Below are 23,283 nucleotides of genomic sequence, written 5' to 3'. Positions count from 1 at the left end.
CCAAAGTCTTTCTTGAACTACGGAATAATACATCTGACCTGTTCATTCTTGTTGTGTATGGATATACGTAAAGCCCTCACAGGAAAATGCAGGGGAGGTAATAAAGGAGCAGGATTCTTTCCTGTCTGCATAAAAGGGATGTGTAGTGCAGGAGCTCATTTACTCGAGCTGTAACGGGAACTGCAGTTGGTGTGTTCATGGTTTTCTGCAGCAGGAAAGCTGGGGGTTTGTTACTAGAGCTTCTCACACCAGAGCACTCTGAACCACGATGAATTTAGGTCTTTGCAGGAATGTGCTTTCCTGTGTCACTCCTCCCTCCCACATCAACAGCAGCATTGTCCCAGGTTCTGTATTCTTGGAGTGCACATTGATACAAAAAGCACCACTACATTAATGCCATTTTTATCCATGGATTTTTAATGGTTTTTTTTAAGTCGCTGGAACACGTGGCTTGTTTTGTTATCTCCAAGGCGGTGGAAAGGCAGCCAGCCCCTTCCTGTGCTCATTTGCATGGGCCTCTTTGCCTGGAAGAAATACCTGTTCTCTGGGACAGGGCTTTGAAATACGATACTGCCTGGAATCTTCGGGGCAACTTCTGACTTCAAAAGAGACACCACTGCAGCCGGGAGAGGAGGCTTGCTGGAGCTGATCCTTAAAAATAATGAGATGTGTTAAGGAGTTAGTGATGTTTCATAAAAAGTTAAGGATAAATGTAATCAGCTTCACTCTCCCACCATATCCCAGCATTTTTCTACCCTGCAGCCCTACAGAAAGGTCATTTGGTGGAATTATGGCAGCAAAGGGAAAACGATTTCTGTTTTCCTCTGCTTTACTATTGCTGAAGTAGGTGACACATGATGGTTGAAGCATTAGTCTTCCTGCTTGAAACATCTTAAATTTTTACTCATTCTGTAACAACTAAATAAAAGTTTCTGATTTTAAAAATTATACCTTTGATGTGTACAAAGGGATCTTTGTCTAAAACAGCCCAGAGTGAAGTGAAATGCAGAGTTCCTGTTCCTCCAGCTGTGGAGAGCAGCAGTGTCCTGGAGTTCACTTTCCACTTCTTTTCAAACCCAGACAGAGCTGTTTGCTCCTCCTGTGATCAGAGGATGCCCAATTGCATCTCTGGGTTCTTTCAGAGGCCTGGGCAATTCTCTTGTGTTCACAGGCTGAACACTCAGCATTCAGAGCTGCACCAGAGCTCCGTGCATTTGTTACCCACAACAGGCAATGAGAATTGTGTCTCATTAACTCACTGGTGAGCAGCCCACAGAATCCCAGAATCATTTAGGTGGGAAAAGACCTCTGAGACCATCAAGCCAAACATTTGATCCACCGGTGGACCAGCCCAGAGCACTGAGTGCCACATCCAGTCATTCCTTGGACACCTTCCAGTGCCTGACCATGCTTCCCATGGAGAAATTCCTCCTGATGTCCAACCTGGACCTCCTCTGGTGCAGCTTGAGGCCATGTCCTGTGTTTGTGCCACTTGCTCCCTGGGAGAAGGGACCAAAACCACCTGGCTACAACCTCCAACTTACTCCTCAGGGCATTAGAAGCAGGAGAAGTGTCAGGATGAGAAGCTGGCCTTGGTGAGAGGTTTGTTCTCGCTGCTGTTGTGCCAAGCACAGCTGCACCCTGAACTGGCACCGCCAGCCCGTGTGGAGCTCACCCACCCGGCCTCCCACGTCCTCCCTGCTCCAGCCAGAGCAGCTGGCACCTGGGTGCCCCGTGCTTGCCCAGACACAGCTCTGCCTGTCACACCCAGCCCGTTCTGAATCACACCACAGGCTTGTGCTCACAGGCACAGCTCGCTGCAGGTCCCGCGCTTTAAATATTTCAAAAATAAATATCCATGAGTAATTCTGCATAAATGAGTAGTGCCAGTTGGTTCACGAGGGAGACCTTTCTTCCCTAGGCAAGTCTAGGAAGTGTTTTAAAATAAACACATCCACCAGTTACCAGAAAACTCTGCTATAAACTGACAACTGTTTCTAAGAGGTTGTTGCCAGTTCTTGCATCTGTCCCCAGGATAACACAGGCTGCTTTGCTTTCATTCTCAAGACTACTTGGCTTTAAAATTGGAAGCAAACAAGCATGAACTGAGCGTGGCCACAGCCTGCAATCCTCAGACTTCACCTTTCTGCTGGCCAGGGGCTTGGAGAACTTAATAAATGTATGACTCTTCCACAGCATGTCTGTCTTAAGGAATCTGATTTATTCTCCAAAGGTTTGATGATTCATCACTTGTGAGAGACAAGGAGAAATATGGAATATGGCCCATGTGTACTGCTGTAACTCCACTGACACTGGGCATCTATCACCAACTACCATTGGTATTCTACTCCTAAAGTGTTTATATCCCATTATTGAATTCCTCACAATCTTTAAGTGTATTTCTCTTCCCAACGACTTGATGAGCTCAGGAAGAACTGTCACAGTCAGGAAAGGGAACACAGAGGGTGCTCTGGCCTGGCAAGGAAGAGTGACAAACTGAGCAGTTCCCTTCTCAAGCCATTGCCAGAACCCTGACCCAGTGCACTGCACTTCTTTCCATCTGCAACCTGTTTGTTTGCTAATAAAAACTGATACCAAATGTCCTCCCTTGGAGACATCTCAGCTGGCAAAATGCAGCATTCAATGTGCTGGTCTGCAGGTTGGAGCTGAATTCATTTGGTATCTTTGTATTTTCTTATAAAGTGCTGCTCTTATTATCTGCACCACAACCTCCAACAACTGCTTTATGAATTCATCTACAGTTGAGTTTATCCTTCAGAGCATCACATTTTATCTCAGGTCTTCATTTATATTCATCAGTGGGGACGGAAGTGAAATTTAGCTTTAATTCAAAGGCTAATTTAGGTTTCAGTATATGATTAACATTCCACAATTACTACCATCAAAGTCAAGCATATGCATAAATCTCTGCAGGACTGGGGCCAAAACATTTTCAAGTATCCACTTATTCAATACATTTTATATAAAGAATTATTCTTATCTATTATTTATGCAGGGGCCTTAACTAGGTAAATCTTGACACAGCTAGGCCTCTCTCTCCATATAATTACTCCTCATCTTACTTTTCATCTGGTTTCTGCTCTACCTTGTTATCTAATTCCTTGGGTATGAGCACAGTTCACTAACTGTAAAACAATTTACTCTCAGGAGCAGCAGGAATATTCAGCAATCTCCAAACCTAAGTTTTCAGGATCATGTGCAACAACTCCCAACAGGTAAGATCATCAACTGTATAATCTGGTGAAATGAACCATTAAAGAGTAATCAAGACTAAATAATAAAAAGCTCTGATAAATTATAAATTATTGCAACACATTCAGGAAAAATACTGATTTTTCCATTAAATGCCATCATCCAACTACAGCAAACAAAGTCCAGCTAGTCCACTCAGCCAAAGTGGAATCACCAAAACTTTAATACTATATTTCTGGCGTGCAATATATACATAATTAAACAATTAAAAAACATGTACACGTGCAGTATGCATAATGTAAAGGCAGCCTTGCTGTGGATTGTGTCTATCAGGATGTTCACAGCACCAGTCATAACGTTTGCTAGCAAGAAAAACAGTAATTGATTTTTGTTAATAGCACTAATCAGGCATGGCTGTGACAGCTTGTCCTGCCTTCCCACCGGCTCAGCCTCCATTCCCGGCGTTTTCCTGGAATCAGGGGGCTGCACAACCTTCCAGCAGCAGGGCACGCTGCAGCCCTTGACCAGCAGCTTTGTGAACACCAGGCTGAGGTCAGTGAGCACGAAGAAGCCCAGCAGCAGCAGGCACTGGGCGAGCACCCAGGTGCAGAAGGGCAGGTTGGCCATGCGGCGGGACACGGGCTCGGTGCCCGCCTGGCACAGCTGCGGCAGCGCCCACAGCCCCAGCACGGCCAGGGCCAGCCCCCCGAGGGCCTCCAGCCAGCCCCTGACCGAGCTCCTGCGCTGCAGCAGCCACAGCCCCACCTGCACGCTCGCCAGGTAGATGGCCAGGTAGCCAAAGAGGGACAAGAGCCCTTCCCGGTTGGCGTCAAGGAAGCCGAGCCGGGAGCCCCGGCCGTCGCTGCCGTGCAGGATGAACATCTTCAGAGAGGTCGTGCTGAGGAGCAGCTGGTAGAGCACAGCCACAGCCAGAGCCACGAGCCAAGCCTTGTGTTTGGGGAATATGGCTAAAAGCAGAGAGGCTGCAAGTCTCACCAGCGCCAGGGTGAAGAAGAAGTTCCAGTGCACGCCGTACTCCGAGGTGTGCTCGTGGTACTCGATGGATTTAACGCTCAGCAGCCGCCCGACGCCAAGGGCAATCAGTGGCCATACAGAAAACACCTGCCTGGCCAAGCTGGAGAACCTGGGCTGAGTCCTGTGAGGCTTCTGCCGAACCTCAGGGCAGACGAGAGCATTTCCAAAGATGAAGGCTCCCACCCCCAAATCCATGGCCCCGGTGCCGTAGGTCTCGGCCTTGGCGTATCGCCGGGGGTACTGCGGGAAATCCACGGCCAAAATGCTGATGGATGTCAGCACGTTGACATAAACACGGAACACAGTTATTGCTGGAATGCACTCGGGGTCCAAGCGTGCCTTCTGGAATTCTTTTACAATTTGCCCCAAGGGCACTCTGGCCTTCCATTTTGTCTGGCTGTATATTTTGGAAAATATTGCGGCACAGAAGGCAGCAAGGATAACTGGAATGAAAAAGATGATTGGGGACAAGACAGTGCAGGAGAACACGAGAGGAGACACCAGCACAAGGAAGTCCAGCAGCAGGCTGTACGTCCTTGAGCTTACAGGTTTTCCATGGTGCAGGTAGTGCAGGATCAGGAGGAGCCCTCTGCACAGCAGGCACAGCGGAGGAAGGGATAAACCTGCAGAAATTTCCAGCAAACTCGTTCCATTCAGATTGCTGATAAAAGCTTCTTTCAGCTGTTTTTGGGACATTCTTCTTCCTTCCTCTGAAAACACAAAACGTGAACTTGAGGTAGCTTTGTAAAACGGGTCTCTGAACTCGTTATAAATTAATCACTTCATTAAAACAATATTGATTTCAGCAGTTATTGAGTTGCTTTTCAATTGAAAGAACACAGAGCAGCACTGGAGCTGGCCTGGGAAGCCAAGGACAGGCACAGGCTTAGACTTGAGGAAGCTCCAGCATTTTTCATCCTGCTGCGTTCCAACAAGATGCTTCGTACATTTCTGAGGGAGATCTCTAAAACATCAAATCCTCCACTGAACATTCACATGGTGAATAATCTTACTGCTCTGTAGAACACACGTTGCCACATCCTCTATGGTGCACAGATATGTAACAACGTGATCCTACCCAACTTTGTGCTGCCTGGTCAGTACCAGCAGCAGCTGCAGCCCCCAGCGGGAGGAGAACCCTGCGGGGTGGAAAAAGCGTGAATTAACCAGGGGTTCCGCTTACCGGGAGCGGGGCACGGATGGCGCTGAGGGGCCGGAGCCGGCGGGGCCGGCGGCCGGGCCGGGGCCGTGAGGGCGGGACAGGCGGCCGCGGCAAAGCCGGGGCCCGGTGAAGCGGGGCCGGGGTAAAGCCGGGCCGGGGTGGAGCCGGGCTCAGTAAAGCCGGGCCGCGTTCCCCGCCCGCACTTTCGCCGCTTCCGCAGCGCCCGAGCCCCTCCCCGGTTCCGCCTCCCCGGCCCGCCCCGCTCCCGCTCCCGTTCCCGCTCCGGCCCCGCTGCCGCCCGCGGTAAGTCCCGAGCCGGCCCTGCCCGCCCGTCCTGCCCGGTGCTGCCTCAGCCCGGCCCTGAGGGGACACCGCGCCCGCCACCCCGGGGTCCCGCCCGGCCGGGAGCTGCCGCGGCCCGCCCGGGTCCCCGCGTGTTCCCGGTGTGTCCCTCGTGTCCCCGGTGTGTCCTCTGTGTCACCCGCGTGTCCTCTGTGTCCCCGGGATCTGCCGGCACAAAAGGCTCTGCAGGGATGGGTCTGACCGGGCTCTGGGGATGCGATCGCGCCCCGCGCTCCGAACTGACTCCGAGTGCCGCGCTAGGAAGGAAATTAGGGATGGAATAGGAATAACAATGCAACAGGAAAGGGAACTGAATAGGAACGGTATAGAGTGAGTGGAATTAGAATAGAGTTAAAACGGTTAGAATATAATAGAACAAAATTAGAATAGAATTAGAATGGAGTAGAATAGAATTAGAATAGAAAAGGAATGGAAGTAATGGCAGGCTGAGCTGCAGGAAGGACGGAATTCTTGCTGGCGGTGTGACTGGAACCTCAGCGTTTATCACAGAAATTCAAAGGGCCTGACTCACCTTGGGTTGGCTCCCAGGGATTTTCAGAGGAAGCAGGAAGGGAACAACACAAACTTCTCCGAGTCACTCCCCTTCCCAACGCTCCGGCTTCTCTGGCGCTGTCAGACCCTCAGATCTGCCCTGTTTCTCCAACCAAACAGGAGGAATTTAACAAGTAGTTGCAGTTTATTGCCAATAAACTTGATTTATTAAAGAAAAGCAAAGCATTTTATTCCTGATGGAAGGGAAGATGGACAATTCCCTCCAAAAAAGCTTTATTTGCAGGGCAGCAGCACTTGGCCATCACTCTGGGTAGGATTTCCAGCTCTGGTGTTACTTGTGCTCCACTGGGATCAGTAATTCTGTCTGAAATCTTTGGGATTTGCTTGTGGAACCCACTGGAGAATGACATGCTCAGAGTTATTTTTATCGAAATTTGTTTTTATTTTCTTTATTTAAGCATTCTCCAGTGTGATTTGAATGAAGTACCCCAAAGTAAAGGCCCTCTCCAGTGTTCCCGTCCACAGGCCTGGACAAGATGCCAAAGCAGGTAAAAAGAAAAGCAGGAATTGTGTGTGCTAATTAAATGTTACTGCCAGGAGAGAATTCTTGGCTTATTTCCACGCAGTCAAGATTAGGTAACTACTAATGAATATTCACCCCTGCTTCACGAATTGACTGGACTATTTACTGTGGGTTTGAGTTGAATTAGAGACACCAGGCAGTCATTTTTGTGGTGCCCTGGGCTCTAACAGGGCAGGGTTCATGCAGGCAGCAAGCACATCCTAAGGGTGTTTGTGCAGGAAGGTGAATGGACACGAGAGTTGGGATTTATTGTCAAATATTCATTTGCTTTTGGCTGAGCAGGGCAGCAGAGCCAAGCCCTTCCTCAGGCCTTGCAGTCTCACAGTGGGTTTGACTTGCCTGGTGTGACACAGGGGCACGGGGGGAAAGGGGAATGGCAGGAACTCCTCAGCCCATGCAGGGTTTCCTAATTGTGGTGTCTGTTCTCTGACAGCAGCAAGCTGCTTAGTGCTCATTCAGAGGAGAACAGAAATCACTTGGATGGCAGGACTTTACTGTGTTGCTAAGCTTTTTTTTTTTCCCTTACTGTGTAAAATTCTGTATCACTGGAAATGAAGTATTTGTGCTGTCTGCAAAAGATAAAAATGCTCCTAAATGAGCAGCTTTTTTTTTTTTTTTTTCTTTTAAGGACCATGCTAAGTGGGGTTTGCAGTTCATTTCCCCTGTATTAATGAGCTCAGCTCACATAGAGAGAATGCTGCTGACTAAATTTAGCATTTTCTGTATAAACAAGGTGATGCTGCCCATGTGGTACAGGTGAGCAGGGATAGTTTGGAGAACTTTCTGTCAAGGAGATAACAAGAGGAGTGTACAGAGTGCAGAAATCAGGACTGGCACCTTTTCCACTCTTCATTTTCTCTTCTAGCCTCTCCTTTCCCCAGCAATGGCAAACAGGTCCTGGAATCTCTCTTCTGGCTGGTTTTCCATTACACACAACAAGTGTGCCCTTCCAAATAATGTTGTCAAGGACATGGGAGCCCAGAAGCTGAGATTTGAATATTTTAAGTGATTCAGAGGGGACAAAACTTCAGCTAAGGCAGGGCAGCTCCTCTCCCAGCACCATTCCTGTGCCCTGGCTGTGATGTGTGCACTCTGCAGCTTTCACCCTGTAAATAAGAGTGTCTGCTAGGAAAGCTGCATTTGTTTTAGCCTGCAGGGGCTCCCAGCTGTACCTGCAGCCCTTCCTGCCTCCCTGAGCCCAGGGCACTGCTTGGATTGAATGCATGACATGCAGAGCTTAGAAATGAGCCAGTTTAAAGAGCATGGGGGGTGTGTGTGTGCAGAGCTGCAGTGTGAGCCCAAGGCCACGTTCTCTGAGTGCCTCTGCTCACAGCCAGAACCCTTTTCTAAGATCAGAGCAGGAGGAGGAGCAGCTCCCACACCCTGGGGTCTGGCTCCTGCTGGGACTGAAATTCAGTGACATGGAAGCAGCAGAAGAGCTGGAGCAGGGGATGAGGTGAAAGTCCAGCTCTTCACCTTTCACTGGTGCTGATCTGCCATCCCCTCCAGGAAAATGGCCAAAGGGAAGATTCTCTCATCCAGAATGACCTCAGTGAATCATTTGAAGAAGAAGTCAGAGCCTTCCTCGGTGATGAAGAGAAGCTGCATCTTTTTGATGACCTCACCAAGGTGAACCCGGTGACAACCAGGACAGGTGAGCAGCCAGGGAGTGTCTGCTGAGGGATCCCCTCCCTGCTGGGCTCTGACAGCTCCTGCTCTCACTGCATTAACACCATCAGCACAGGAGTTGTGTACATTCCACCTGCAGTTGTGTACATTCCACCTGCAGTTGTGTATATTCCACCTGCAGCACTCTCTTGGTCACCTCATTCCCTGTTAAACCTGACAGGTAACACACCTGAGACTCTCGCTAGCAACAGGCACAGCAAGGGTCAAACACACTTTGCAAAAGATGCTGACAGAAGCTGTTGCTTTTCAGTTCTGAAATGTCTTCAAGCAAGATACAGAGTCAACCTGTTCTACACAAATGCTGGCTGCAGCCTGGTGGCTTTAAATCCTTTCCAGCCTTTCTCCTGCCTCTACTCACCTGAGCTGATGAGGGAGTACCACGTTGCACTTTGTCCTCAGGTAACCCTGTGTGTGAGATCACTGCCCTTCTGCAGAGCCCAGGTGTCAAACTGCTCCAAATTTATCTGAGAAAATATTCCCACAGGATAAACCCCATTTCTTGTGAAATGTTAGTTCTGTCAAAAGAGCAGTGCTGTTTTCAGGTGAATGTGAGATGACCCTTGCTGTCCATTGCTGTTGAACTGTGTGGTTACTATACTCTTAAATATGAATATTCTCTTTCACTGCCAGGATTTAAAACCTCACATCTTTGCAGTGGCTGAGCAAACCTACAGGAATGTCCAAAAGCAGATGGACCCTGTGAACCAGTCCATCATTGTGAGTGGAGAAAGTGGTGCTGGGAAGGTAAGGAAATGTTTTTCTGTGACATTGCTCTCAAGTTTTGAGCTCTGCCAGTGATTTGTAGTGCAGAGTAGTGCAGTGAATGAGCAAAGATGAATTAAAACCCCTCTGACACAGCACGTAGCCAATCTGCCCAGCACGACTCTCTTGAAATGTGTGTGAAGCATTAAGTGATTGCTGCAGTTAAACACACTCTGCTTAATATAGCAGCTCTTCAGGTGACATCTGTCATTTCTGGAGGGCTGGCTTTGAATCATTCAGCAGGAATTGCACCTGAGTTCAGCCTGGTCTGTCAGGGAGCTCAGCAAACCCTCTGTGCAGACTTGGAGCAGTGGGTGCAGCTCCTGCCCTGGCCCTCCTGTGATGGTCCATCCCTGCTCAGCTCTGAGGGTATTTTAAAGCCCAAGAACAGGATGCTTTGCTGAATGTTAATGACTCAAAATCTATTCACATTCACTCCATCCCAAGGCAGTGGCTGTTCCTCCTGGCTGAGCCTCCAGACGGTGACACCTCCATGGAGACTGCCACTGCAGCAGCACTGAAATGTGTGTCTGTGGCACGGAGTTCCCACTGAACCAGAGCTCCAAACCTGACACAGTTCCTCTCTGTAGCCTCCCCTCCACCTGCACCCTGTGTTTCCAGAAGGCAGGAGTGCTCCACTGCCTTAACTGATAAGATGTTAAAGAGCTACTGTCACATCTCTCCCTTGCAGACCTGGACCTCTCGCTGCCTTATGAAGTTCTATGCCTCTGTGGCTGCCTCAGTTATCTCCCCAAAAGGCAATGAAACTGTGGAGAGGATAGAGAGGAGAGTGCTGGATTCCAACCCTGTCATGGAAGCATTTGGTAAATGTGGCTTTTTTAACAACAAACTAAAGTAATGCCCACTGTGGGAATTTCCTTTGCTCCCACACGAGTCTAAGCTGTCTCTTGGTCCTCTCCTTTACAAACAAACTCCTCAAATACTGGAGCTGCTTACAGAGCACCCCAAATACCTGTGTGTGCTGCCTGGCAGAGTGGGACCACTCTGATGTTCTGTGTCTGCCTCTGGCAATTTACAGGGAACGCCTGCACCCTGAGGAACAGCAACAGCAGCAGGTTTGGGAAATACATCCAGCTCCAGCTGGACAGGTGAGGATCACTGGGTAAAACCTTACCTCTTGTCTTGGTCCTTTAAATCTTCATCATCTTGTTCCTTTAAAGCTTATTTCTGAAATCTGCCATAGAATATTGTATGTCTTTTAGAGTGTATTTTGGTTTGCTGGCAGCTTAAACTTATTATTTTCCTTTTTTTTTTCCTACAAGCTTTCACCCTAAAGGTCTCTAAAAGAGAGCAATGGAAAAACAGAGATGTACTTAAGAACTCTAAATAAAATATGAACAAAACTAAAGGTGAACTGCAAAGTACTCAGTCAGTTGGTCTCAGAACAACACAACCCCCCAGATTCTGTGAAGAGGTTTTGTTGAAATCTTTACTCTTTTTCCCCTCTCCAGATTCCATCATCTGACTGGTGCTTCCATCCAGACTTTCCTTCTGGAGAAAACAAGAGTTGCCTATCAGGCTCCCAATGAAAGAAACTTCCATATTTTTTATCAGGTTTGCCTGCAGTTAATTTTGCTGAGTATTTCTGACACACAGCAGGGATGGAATCACCAGATTTAGCACAGTTGAAACTTTTAATAATTACCAGTTTCCCTGTCTCCCAGGCTTCCAAATTAAATCATCCTCCCAGTATGTTATTCCTCACTGTCTGGGAGCTGTAAACACCAAAGGCAGAATTCAATTTTTACCTTGTTTTCTGCCTCCAGATCACAAAAGGTGCTACAGCAGAGGAGAGGCTGGAGTGGAACCTTCCAGAAGGGGCTGAGTACCGCTGGCTGCCAAATTCTGAAAGAAACTTAGATGGTAAAGATTAGCCTCACTAATTAATTAATCAATCCATTAATAATGGCTGGAGCTTTACAGGGAGGCAGGCAGAAATAGATCCTGTTCAATGCCCTGCTCAGCCAACAGCAGATGTTTTGCAAAGCCACCTGCATTAATGGGATTCTTTCTAAGTTTCACTCGGCACTATTAAAGCTTAAAATCGGTCACCTGGCTTAAACCATCTGGCCTGGCAAATTTGCATCTTTGTGGCTTTGTTTAGAAACTCTCTTGTCTTTGCTTGTGCTTCAGCTGACAGAAAAACCCAGTGGGTTGGTTCTGCAGTCTGTGTGTGGGATTTACCCAGACAGCTCCCCTGCTCTGCACTGACCACTCCAGCTGGATGGGATGTGCTGAGATGTTCTGCTTGCCCCTGTTTGTGTGCTTGGCTTGTTCAAGAGCACTGTTTGGCTTTCCAGAGGACTGCTTCGAGGTGACCAGAGGGGCAATGTTCCACCTGGGCATCGGCCGTGCCACGCAGAGCAATATTTTCAAGGTCAGGCGCCCAGCAGGGACAGCAGGAGGGTGTTGGGAATGTGCTCCCAGGGTGGGATTGCTGCTGGGATAAATCCCTGCCCCTGGGCAGAGCTGCTGCTCCTCACTGGAGGGCCCTCAGCCCCGCATCAGGCTGCATAGAGGTTCGGTCAGAGGTAAAAGTGTGCACCTCTGAATTTCAGTCTGCCTTCAGGCACCGCAGAACACACAGAAGTTTGGGGTCTGTTTGCTTCCTGCAGAATTCCTGCTCCTGCCTTCTGTGCAGGAATGTGCAGGAGCTGCCCTGTTCCAGGCTAAAGGAGAGCTCAGGGGAGCCTGCCTTGGGGGCAGCTGTCCTGAAAAACTCCCTGATTGCATTGCAGGTGTTATCAGGCCTCCTGCACCTCGGGAATGTTCAATTCTCCAATCCACTGGATGAATCTCAGCCTTGTGAGCTGGAAGACAAAACCAAAGGTGAGGCAACAACCATTTCATGCTCCAGAGTCTTGTTAGTTCAGTGCAGATGCCCAAGGGAAAGAATTAGAGAAAGGAAAGAATGGAGAGAATTCTTTCCTTTATTTAGTTAGTTAATTTAGATTTACTTATTATATTTATTTCATTATTAACATTTCTTAAAATTTATTAAATCTACCAAATTTTCACTTGAGTAATTTTAACTATTATTCATTTTCATTATTAATTCCTTTTAACTACTAATAAGTCTAATTACTTTATTAATAACTTAATTTTGAAAATTAATAAATTTGTTTAAACTGTACTGAATTTACTGCATTTTAAATTATTAAATCGGATTTGTTTAATTTAAATTCATTTAATTTCTTAATTTAATTCAGAAAGAATTCCTTATTAAAGAAAAGAATTTGAACAATAACTCTCCTGCTGATAAGAGACAATCAAAGCCATGAGCAACCCAAAATTAAGTGTGATTTTGTGAACAAACAAAAACCTAATGGTCCCCTGCCCTGAGAGATAATATCCCTCCCTGACAGGTCAGGGCAACTGCAGCACTACCCGGTGATTTCAGGAGGAGTATTGGCAGAACTGTGCCTCTTGTCTGTAATCTTACACTGCCATCACAGGGCTGGCAGAAATCTGACCCAGAGGCAGAGCAGGGCTTTTCACAGGAAAGCTTGGAAGTTTTCATGATAAAGACCAAAAGGCTGTGACAACAAATCTGTTAAATTGCAGTAGAAACAGAGGTTGTTCTGCCTGTCTTCAGGAGGTTTGTGGATCTGGATTTCCTTCAGAGATAAAACTGCCATGAATAGTGAAGGTTCCTGCTACAATTTCAGGGCATGCTCTGAAATCAAACTACTTAATATTCAAATAATTTGGAATACAGCTCAGCTGAGAAAGATCTTAAATGCTTTGCCAGAAAATACACATTCTTCTACACTTCCTTTCTATCCCCAAATCCCTGCTTGTTTCCTGGTCATGACTGTTTGATTTGTCTGTCTGCATTTTGAGGTCCCTGCTCAAAGAGGTGAAAAAGTAACAAAGACACACCTAGAGAGAAAATCAACTTCAGTGTGGCAAACTTCAGCTTTTTCTGGTATTCATTTTAAAGAGAGGATCCAGAATTCCAGGGGCATTCTGCATCCAAATTAAGAGTCTGGTTTTGCAAAACTTAATCCCAAGTTTGGGTAGAAAGATCCAAAATCCATATTTAATTTGAGAGCTGTCGGAAGTGGCATTTTCGCACACAATCTCCAGACCTTCCTTACCTTCAGAGGTGTGAGCACAGCAGGTAACCTTGCACTGTTTGTTCTCCTGAACAAGAGTTTGTGAAGACCACGGGGAAGCTGCTCCAGATTCCCACTGAGGAGCTCCTGGAATGTTTAAGGATCAGAACAATCACTGCTGGGAAACAGCAGCAGGTGTTCAAGAAGCCATGCTCCAGAGCTGAGTGTGAGACCAGGAGGGACTGCCTGGCCAAAGTCATCTATGCCAGGTAAGGGTGGCCTCATCCAGGTGATTTTTGGAGGGAATGGGGAGGCCAGAAGGATTCACTTGCTGCTGTTTTGTGGCAGCACACCAGAAATTCCTCTTCCTTCCAAGTGACGCTGATGGAAACAGCAGTAAAAGAAACAATTCTGATTATTGCAAGCAAGCAGCTTCCAGCTAATCCCTCTGTTGCTGTCTGCAGGTTGTTTGAGTGGCTGGTGTTGGTCATAAATGAAAACATCTACACAGATCCCTCAGTGTGGACCAGCTTCATAGGTATGGATATCCCACCCTGCTTTAACTCAGGGGCCAGCAGCCCTCCAGGCTGCTCCTAAACCAAAGCTCCCTGTCTTCCCACACTGCTTCCAGGTTTGCTGGATGTTTATGGCTTTGAAGCCTTCCCTGAAAACAACTTGGAGCAGCTCTGCATTAATTATGCCAATGAGAAACTGCAGCAGCACTTTGTAGCTCACTACCTGAAGGCACAGCAGGTAATACCCCAAAGTGAGGATCAAATCTTCAATACCTGATTTAAACCAGCATCTTTTTGGTCACTTTGATTGCATTGCTGTGCCCGTGGTCAGATGGAACCTTCAGTCAGTAATGGCACAGAAAGCAGTGGGAGGGAGGAATGCCTTTGTAAAGAGGGGAGTGTGGGGCAGTGGGAATGGCCCAGCTTTGTCTCCTGGGCACTGGAAATCTGTTCCCAGCCCCACCGGATCTCTGCTTGCTTCTCCTCAGAGAGCTGAACACTTGAGACTCAATTCTTAGGCTAAGAGCAGCCTGAATTGAGATTCTCTTGGAAGTTTCTGCTTACAGCCATGAAGCATAAAGTCCCAAAAGAGTGGAGTTCTGGGCTGAGCTTGGTGTGAAGGCAGAGCCCACCAGAGCCCTGTCACCCACACCTGGGCATGTGGGACCTGTGGAGCCCTCCTGCCCCAGGGGCACAGCTCCCTGACCCCAGCCATGCTGGTGCCTTAAAAACAACCCCCAGTGTGCTGCAGCTTTATCCTTGAGTGAGGAGGGACACAAATGCTGTTGTTTCACAGCAGAGAAGGTTTTTCTGCACCGTGCAGTCCCTCAGTGGTCACACACTGCTCATTCCAGCTCTCATCTGAGTGCCCTGCAAGGTGCAGAGTCCCTGCCAGAGCTGCTGCTCTGCCCCTCCCCACTGCAGATCCATTACCAAAATGCTCTTTGCCATTAACTGGAATCAGGGAAATTATTTTCTTTATGGCAGCAGCGTGCTGGCACCTCCTGCCTCACAGCGGGGTTTTGTCAATTTATTCAGGAGTCGAGTATTTCTTTGACTGCCATTTGTGCTTTGCTGTTGCCAGGCTGCTTTCCCTGCCTGCCCTGGTCAGCATGCCAGGGGTTAATGGTCAGGGAAGATGGAAAGCAAGTTCAGGCACACAATTGCTTTGCTTGAAATGGCTCCATGACCTCTGTTTATAGCACCCCTCCCACTCACTGCCTGCCCTCTTACCTCTGGATCTGGCTGTCCCCCAAACCACTTAAATGCCATTAGTGGCTGTGCTGAGCAAGCTTTTGGCAGGAGGCTTTTCAAATAACTGCCCAGAGCTTGTGCTTGTTAAACACTGCTGACAGTTTGTCCTGTAATTCAGCATAAATATTGTACCAATTATTCCAGCCAGTATCTCCCTGCACTTCCTTTCAGATCAGGCTTTGCTCTAAATGGAGCTCAGGCAGTAAAGGCTGGCACACAAAGGTTGGGCTGGGGCTGTGTCCCAGTCCAGGGAAGGAGTTCTGCTTGTTCCTTGTCCTTCAGGGAAAATCTCAGCCAGGAGAGGCTTTGTGTGACTGTGGCCTTTGTTTGCTCTCTAAAGCAGCCTTGCAGCTCACTCTGATAAATCCATGGGGTTCCCAAATCCTCAGATAAATTGTTCCAGCAGGTTCTGATCCACACCCAAAAGCTACCTGGGGTAGGATATCCTCATGTGGGTTGGTTTTTTTTCTCAAGCTTGGTGTTGACCTGGAGCTGAGCTGGGATTAACTCCTCAAACAGGACCTGGATCAGCTGCCCAAGGCACAGAGCTCTGAGCTCTGGTGCCCTCTGCTGCAGAATAACCCCTTCCCTCTCCCTGCAGGAGGAATATGCAGCTGAGGGCCTGCAGTGGTCATTCATAAACTACCAGGATAACCAGAACTGCCTTGACCTGATAGAGGGAAATCCCCTCAGCATTTTTTCCTTGCTGAATGAGGTAAGTGTGATCCAAACCTCTCATTTTTTGGGCCCAGGTTTCTGCCTTTGTCCCACACCATCAAAGAAAACACAAACAGTAAATTAATAGAAAACCTGTCAGCTATAACATTTCTGCAGGGTTTCAGTTTCACAAAATCTGCTTCCTCCTGTTCTGAGCTGTGTTTTTCCCTCTGATCCTGGACGTTCTGATTCAAATATGAAACCTCAATTACTTCTTTCCTCCCCAATATTTCAGGCCTTGCATACTCAAAGCAGCTCTAAAGGTAAAATTGCCACAATTTGAATGTTAAATGCTGTAGCTTTTAGAGTCAGATCTTTGTGCCAAACAAGAGATGCTGCAGTTGTGTGTCCTTGCAGGAGTGTCGCCTGAACAGAGCCTCCAACACTCACCTGTTCCAGACCAGGATTGAGAAGGCCTTGTCCAGTAATCAGTGTTTAAGTCGAGATAAATTCAGTAAGAAGCCCAACTTTATCATTTCACATTATGCTGGCAAAGTCTGCTATCAGCTGGCAGCAATGGTGGAGAAAAATAAGGTAGGTGTTTGCAGAAAGAGCTGTTTAAAAAAAATCTAAAAAGTATCCTACAGGCCTAAAGTGATTTAAGTCAAACAAATCTATTCAGTGCTGGGTACTGGACATACCTTGCTGCAAATAAATCCTTCAGGCCATGTGAAACTGGGTGATGTCCTTGGTGGGATCTCTGAACCACCACTGGCACCAGCAGATGCTTTGTGACAGCTTTGAGCTGGGGTTGAGGTGAACCATCACCAAATCAGGGCTTCTTCCATTCCTGGGGAATGCAGAATTGTTAATGGCATCAGGGCATTTTTATAACTGCAAATACTGCACTTAATTCCCAAAAAAAATCTGATAAATGTATGAGAAACAAGAGCTGGGCTTAACTGCTGAAAGTACTCAAAGTACTCAAATTTTGGCCATCAGGGAATAAGTGAAATGTGAAATAGTCTGCAGAGAGCAGGGTCCCTTCTCAGCTCTGACATCCCCAGCAATTATGGCAAGTGCTGTTATTTATTTAGCAATAAAACTCCATCTCTTAATTCAAAGGAATATTTCTAATGCCTGCTGCAGTCTGTCCTTCAGGGATTAAACCACTCCTGAGAGCTGCAGCTCCCTTAGGCTGTGTAACAAGAGCAGTGATGGGAGCAGTTGTACATTTGCAGAATGTTCAGCCAAACATTGTTTTCTGTTCCTAAATCTGACTGTGAATGAATGCACATCATCAGATTTGAGACTGCAGCTGTGGTCACATCAAATCTGGCATCAGAAATTCTGTTCTGTCTCTAAATGTGCAATTCTTAGTTATTTTCAGAGGTGCAGCTGCCTGCCAGGTCCAGGTACTGACAGGTCATGTCTGTTTGCAGGATGCTGTTCCTCCAGAGCTGATCCACGTTTTGCAGAACTCAAAGGATCCTTTGCTTCAAAAATTATTCCCTGTGACAGAAAACAACCAAAATAACACCAAAACCCAGAACAGAGCAGCTGTTGTTACAGTGGTGTCCAAGTTCAAGGTACCTCCTATTCAGGTCTCTGCTGTAATTTTGGAAACTTTCTGGATTTACCATCAACAATTTGATGAATTGCATCCACAGAGTGGATTTTGTGCTCTAACACTGAGTCTGTAAAGCCATCCTTGCCCAGAGCAGCTCCATGGGGTGGGTGGGAGGTCCCTGAGGAGGAGGAGGAGCCCTGCTGAGCTCTGTTTGTTCCTGCAGAGCTCCCTGGAGCACCTGATGGAGATTCTGAGCAGAACCACACCCCACTACATCCGCTGCATCAAGCCCAACGCTGACTGCAGGGCCATGACCTTCAGGAGAGAAGAGGTAACTCCTCCAGAGCCTTCCCCAGGGCTCTGCACTGAGTTTCTTAGCACCTTGACTCACTTACAAAGCTCTTTGCACAGCACATTTTGGAACAGATAAACCCCCTTCCAGAGTCACTGAGGTGCTTGTCCAACACAGCTCCCAAGCACAGCAGCTCTCCCAGCTGCACCCTCCTTGTGGCTGGGGTGATTTGGGTGCTGCCCTCCCAGCCCTGGGCACACAAACACCTTCAAAACAAAACTCTGCTTACTCCAGGAAGCTGAGAAGCTTTGGGAGCAGAGCAGCAGATGCTAAAGCTGTAACTAGCAAGCCTCATCTGATGGGCAGTGAGGCTTTAAACACCCCTGGAATCTGCTGAGCCTGGAAACACCAACACTGAGCCTGGAAACACCAACACTGGCCAGGATGCCCAGGACTGGGCACACAAGGAGCAGCTTTCACCAAAGTCAGCTTTGCCTAAACCATCTCAATTTGTGCCTCAGGTTCTCAGCCAGCTCCAGGCCTGTGGCATAGTGGAAGCCATCAGCATCAGTGCAGCAGGTTTCCCAGTCAGGTAAGTCCAGCCTCTTCAGCATTTTCCATTTCCATAGCAATTAGTGGCATTTAGTTATTCAGAAGAGCTTATAAGCAGGAAACCCAAATATTTTGCACCATCAGCATATCCAAGCACAATCCCTGCCCTGGCTTTACTGCTGTTACTGGGAAATCTGAATTTCTTCACAAGTTCTGAACTTTCTGGCCTGTTTGACCATTCAGGCATCAGTCTGTTTGCATCCCATGCACTGGACCCACAAAGCCATTCTGGAATTTTCCCTCCTCAGAGGATCAGTTATTACCATTCAACAAAAAGGATCAGATATTTGCAGTAATGGTTCTGGCCTGGAATTCACTGCACATTTTACATTTTGTCTCCCAGGATCCCTTTCCAAAGTTTCACTGAGCGCTACGAACTGCTGAGGAAATCCTGGGGCTCCAGCAAAAAAAGAGTGTGGGATAAAAGCAGCTCTCATCCTGCTGAGAAAACAGGTAAGTTTCTTCAGGTAATCCCTCTGCCATCAAGTAAACTTGTCACTGCAGCCATTTGCTGTCACACAGATTAGGTAATTACTGTATTCACCACTATTCTAAAATATTTCTTTAACCTATCACCAACCTGAGTTTCTAATTTGCTTAACCCTTAAAATCTTACCCCTCACTGCTGGTTTTCTGTGCTCCTCCTGGGTGGAACAATCAGTTTCAGAGGTGTCTGGGGTTCCCCTCACCCAATATAGTTTGATTTAGAGTTGATTCTAAAGCCACTTACCTTTTGCTTTATTTTCATTTATTTTCCTTTTCCTTCCTTTCTTTCCCCCCTCCTTGTTTCCTTGCTGAATCACTGACCTTCCAGCTTACCTGGACTCTGCTGCTTCTTGCACCTTTTGCACTCTTCTCTTTTTCTAAGCAAGAGTGAGGATGGACTTTAACAAACACAACCCAGCCCACAGGTAATGCCTTTGCTATGAGCTGCTGAAAGGAGGAGCTCATCAGGTGGTTACATTTAATGTTAAAGGTTATTGTAGCCCCTTTCTGTGCCCCAGTTGATTCCCCAATTCACCCACTGGGTCAGTTCAACGAGCAGCAGCTGTGGGAAGCAGGACCAGCTTGTTCAGATGAGTAAAACTGGTGGAAATCTGTTCACCCTGTGGAAATGGGGTGAAGCAAGGAAGTGCAGGTTGGAAAATTACTTACACAGTGGATCTTTCCCCCTCAATTACAAACCCATTAAGTGCAAAGCCTCTTTGTGATGGGTTTTTAGTCCTTTTTATCTTGAGGGGTAATAAGCTGCAAACAAAGCAAAACAATTGCCCAAACACAGGCATAAGCTTTGGGTTCCCTTATCAGCCCAGCCCCATGAGCACCATCAGAGCCACCAGATGTCTTCCTGCAAGCAAGAATTGCTTCTATTTGTTTTCAGGACCTTAAAATGCTCTCATCTCCTTAGAAATATTTATAGCAGAAAAGCAAACAGTATCCAGGATGGAATGATGCAAAAACCATCCAGCTCTGTGCATGCAGGAACTCCTGCAACAATCTCTTGTTCCAGGTCTGAATTAAGTCTGTCTCCATTTCCAAAGAGATTCATCTGGATGAGCTGTTTGTGATGTAAAAAACTGTGCACTGTGTCCCAGAAATGGCTTTAATAACCTGTAATTGCTGCCATAAATTCCTGCTCAGTCCAGGACCCCAAAGCTGCTCTGTCACAGCTGTACAATTGTGTAGAATTTGCTTCCCCTTCCTGCACTTTTCAGTACATTAAGGCTACAATTCCCTGCCTTTTGTTCTTTGCTCCCACAGCTTTGAGTTTTGAGTATTTAATGGGATTTTCTTGCTGTTCAGTCTATTCTTAATGGCATTGCTGCTGCTTTCTCCTGCTTCCATGTGGGATGTTTGGGGTGGGAGAACACCTGAGCCTCCCTGGTTCAGCCTAGATCTGCCCCAGATGAGTTTTACCTGTGGAGAACAGAGGTGGTGACAGATGAGAGGGCAGCACCCAGGCACAGCCCAGTTCAAACACCCCACTCTCGTTTGCTGCTTGCTGGCACCTGCTGCAATCTGTGCTGTCACATTTCAGCCTTAAACAGAGCAGCATCAAGTGCTCTCAGCCATCCCCCCTTGCTGCAGGGGTTTCCCCTCTAAGTGGCCAAGAAATCTCAGTGCAAAGACAAGACAGAAATCTCAGTGCAAAGACAATGCCCTGGCCCCAGTTCCAAATGTTGTGGTGCCTTCTCCTCAGTGTTTCCCTTCCAGGTGAGGCTGCAGCCATGGGTGATGACAAAGCACCACGTGCTGCTGTTCTGGAGATCCTCCAGGATGCTCTCAGGGGACAAAGCCCTGCTCAGGCAGCAGGGGATGGAGCAGGAATCCCCTCAGTCTTCTGTGGCAAAACCAAAGTGTTCCTGGCCAATTCCCTGGTAAGTGCTGTTCCTTGGCTCCTGCCTCAGGGCCAAACTCCTGCCAAGCCAGTGTGACCAGAACTGGGCATTTTCCATCCAATTATTAAACCCAATCAAGCACCCATCAGAACCCAGCTCTGCAGAGCACTTTGTGTAATGGGCTCTGTGTTGGAAAGGAGGTGCACTTGTGTCAGAATTCCAGTAAGGATGGCAGCTTTCCTCAGCTCCACAGGACACGTTTGGCTGGGAAAGAGAGGAGGGAGTCAAAGGCACTTCTGCCAGGCTTGCTGCCTAGAAGCAGCCCCTTCAGTGGAGCTGGGTATGAACCTGCTGCTGCTGGCTCCACTTACCTCCCCAAGAACTTCCATTTTCATTTCCATGTTACCTGAAAAGCACAAATGAAGTGAGGACATTTCCCAAACCCAATCCAGCAGTCACAGGACACTGTGAATGAGGCTGTGGTCCCCTGGCAAACACCAAGAGGCTCTAAGAGAGGGAAGAGCTGTGAGCACAATCCCATCCCTAACTCCAGGCTCCTGTTCCCCACTGCAGCTGGAACTCCTGGAAGCCAGGAGAGCAGAGGTGTTAAATGAGAAGGCATTTTGCATCCAATGCTGCTGGAGAAGATTTAAAGAGAAGAAAACAGCAAAGGAGAAACGCTCTGCAACTCTCATCCAAGCAGGTGACTCGTGGGGCTGGGATAACAGAGCCAGGGACATTTCCAGTCACCCTGGGGGATCACAGTGGCACAAGTGGCCAAGTGCCATCTCCAGAGATTCTGAGCACTCAGGTTTGTTTCTCTCATTGCATCCCCAGCTGTTCGCTCCTGGCTGGCCAAGAGTCGCTTCCAGAGGCTGCGCAGGGCTGCCCGCGCCATCCAGCGGGGCTGGAGGAGGTGCCAGGTGAGGCTGGGGCACAGGACAGCACTGAAAGGAGCCTGAGGCTTCTTGGGGTCTGAGAAAGAGTCACAACTCTGAGAACTGCAAACCCAGCTCCAGAAAACTCTTCTCCAGCTGAAGAGCAGATGCCAGTCCTGTAGAGCTGCTTCTGGCTCATCCTGCAGCATAAACTCACTCCTTACCTGCATGGAAACTGGGGTGTGCTGTCCCTGCAGACTCCCTCTTTACAGACTCAGCTTTGCAGTCCTGAGTTGTGCCCAGGACATTTGAGAATTGCTGTTGCTGTTGTTGTGTCTTTCAGGCAAAAGCGGCAGCGCTGGCAGCAGCAGAGCTGGATGAGGGGGAAGGAGAGGAGCTGGCAGCCCCTGGAGCTGCCCTGGCCCCTGGGGCTGCCTGTCCCCTGGGCACAGCGTGGGCTCTGCAGGCAGCTGTGCAGCTCTGGCCCCTGGGGCTGGTGCTGGCTGCAGCTCCTGGCAGTGCCACGGGGCCCCGGCGGGCGCTGGCGCTGCTGGGCTGCCTCAGGGCGCTGCAGGAGAGCCCCAGGGGACACCTGGGCTGTGGCATCGCCTCCATCAGAGCCCTCCCACAGGTACCCACCCACCCCTCCCTCCTGTCTGCAGCTTGGGAGCAGGCTGGGGTGGCATCTCCCACTGCCTGCCCTCAGAAACTGCACTTACAAATCTCCCTCGGGTCTGGGGGGGACATTTTTGTGTTGGCATCAAATTCTGTGTGCAGGAAATGCCAGAGCTGCTGCAAGGGCAGTGCTGAGCACCCCAACCTCCAGAGTGTGAGCTGATCTCAGTCCAGTTCAGTGCTGGCATCTCTGTAGTGACCATTTCTCTTCAGCCCATTTGTGAGGACTCCTCTGTCCTCGTGCCCCAGTGGTTCACACACCCCAGAGCTAAATGTAACAAAACCAGCTGCCCATCTGGCTGAACTCTCCTCTCTTGTCCCCGCAGGGCCCTGTCAGGTTCCACTGCAGGAGGTCCCCCCTGCACTTTGCCACCGTCAGCCCCCACACGGAGGCGTTTTCCATCACGGGACTCAACCAGATCCTGCTGGACAGACAGGAGCTCCTGCCCACATAGCCCTGGCCTGGCCTCCAGGGGGGCTCCCTGCAAGCTGCTGCTTCCAAATCACTCAGTGTCCCCTTCTGCTGCTACCTCAGAGCTTCCCCAGCGCTGCCTTGTACGTCCAACGTGAGGGACAGGGACACACCTCATAATGCACATTAGAATAACCTTAAATAACATTAAATTGCATTTGCTGTGGCTGGGAGCAGCTCCTGCTCCCCCCCACGTTACAGGAAATATCAACACTATGGGAACAAATCAATGCCAACAGATCAGGTGCTTGAAGCAATGAATACTTGAACTGAGCTGCCTGCAGCAGGCAGAGTGAGCAAATAATAATGCCAATAAACATTCCTGATTCCTGCAACCGTCCTGAGTGAGCACCAGTGTCCCAGGGGGTAGAGGAGCAGCCAGCTGGGGCAGATGTCTCAGGGAAAAGCAGGGCTGGGCTCTTGCTTTTATCTACAGGACCAAAATCAGAGAGCTCTCACAGCTGCCAGGTGTGTGCAGAGCTCCCAGACAGCACCACCCTGCCCAGGAGTGCTCTGAACCCTCCTTTGTTGCTCATGGCTCTTGAAAATGTTCAGCTGCTCTGTGTATGTCATTTAAAATAAACTGCTCAATGCCTTCTCAAGGTGTCTGACCCTTCCCAACAAAAACATTGTAGAGTAAA

General features: G+C 48.4%; 2 protein-coding genes across 2 annotated transcripts; one reads left to right on the top strand and one right to left on the bottom strand.

The window, feature by feature from the left end:
* Positions 1-3,423: 3,423 nt before the first annotated feature.
* On the bottom strand, positions 3,424-5,530 carry PIGW (phosphatidylinositol glycan anchor biosynthesis class W). The gene is made up of 2 exons (XM_058817959.1): positions 5,432-5,530; positions 3,424-4,958 (listed from the first exon to the last, which is right to left on the bottom strand). Exon 2 carries the CDS (start codon positions 4,942-4,944, stop codon positions 3,424-3,426), a length of 1,521 nt encoding a protein of 506 aa, XP_058673942.1. The 5' UTR covers positions 4,945-4,958; positions 5,432-5,530.
* Positions 5,531-6,747: 1,217 nt separating this feature from the next.
* Positions 6,748-23,223, top strand: MYO19 (myosin XIX). Its single transcript, XM_058817739.1, has 24 exons — positions 6,748-6,813; positions 8,358-8,502; positions 8,788-8,936; positions 9,168-9,281; positions 9,991-10,123; positions 10,339-10,408; positions 10,772-10,874; positions 11,087-11,183; positions 11,621-11,697; positions 12,059-12,149; positions 13,476-13,647; positions 13,843-13,916; positions 14,010-14,131; positions 15,749-15,862; positions 16,222-16,398; positions 17,247-17,393; positions 17,598-17,705; positions 18,188-18,258; positions 18,622-18,731; positions 20,493-20,656; positions 21,191-21,320; positions 21,455-21,540; positions 21,839-22,126; positions 22,497-23,223. Exons 1-24 carry the CDS (start codon positions 6,802-6,804, stop codon positions 22,623-22,625), a joined length of 2,883 nt encoding a protein of 960 aa, XP_058673722.1. The 5' UTR covers positions 6,748-6,801; the 3' UTR covers positions 22,626-23,223.
* Positions 23,224-23,283: the final 60 nt, after the last annotated feature.

This window comes from Ammospiza caudacuta, chromosome 20 (genome assembly GCF_027887145.1).
Source record: "Ammospiza caudacuta isolate bAmmCau1 chromosome 20, bAmmCau1.pri, whole genome shotgun sequence".
NCBI classification, from domain to species: Eukaryota; Metazoa; Chordata; class Aves; order Passeriformes; family Passerellidae; genus Ammospiza; species Ammospiza caudacuta.
The sequence above is the reverse complement of the archived record's forward strand: the minus strand, read 5'-3'. Positions and strand labels throughout refer to the sequence as shown.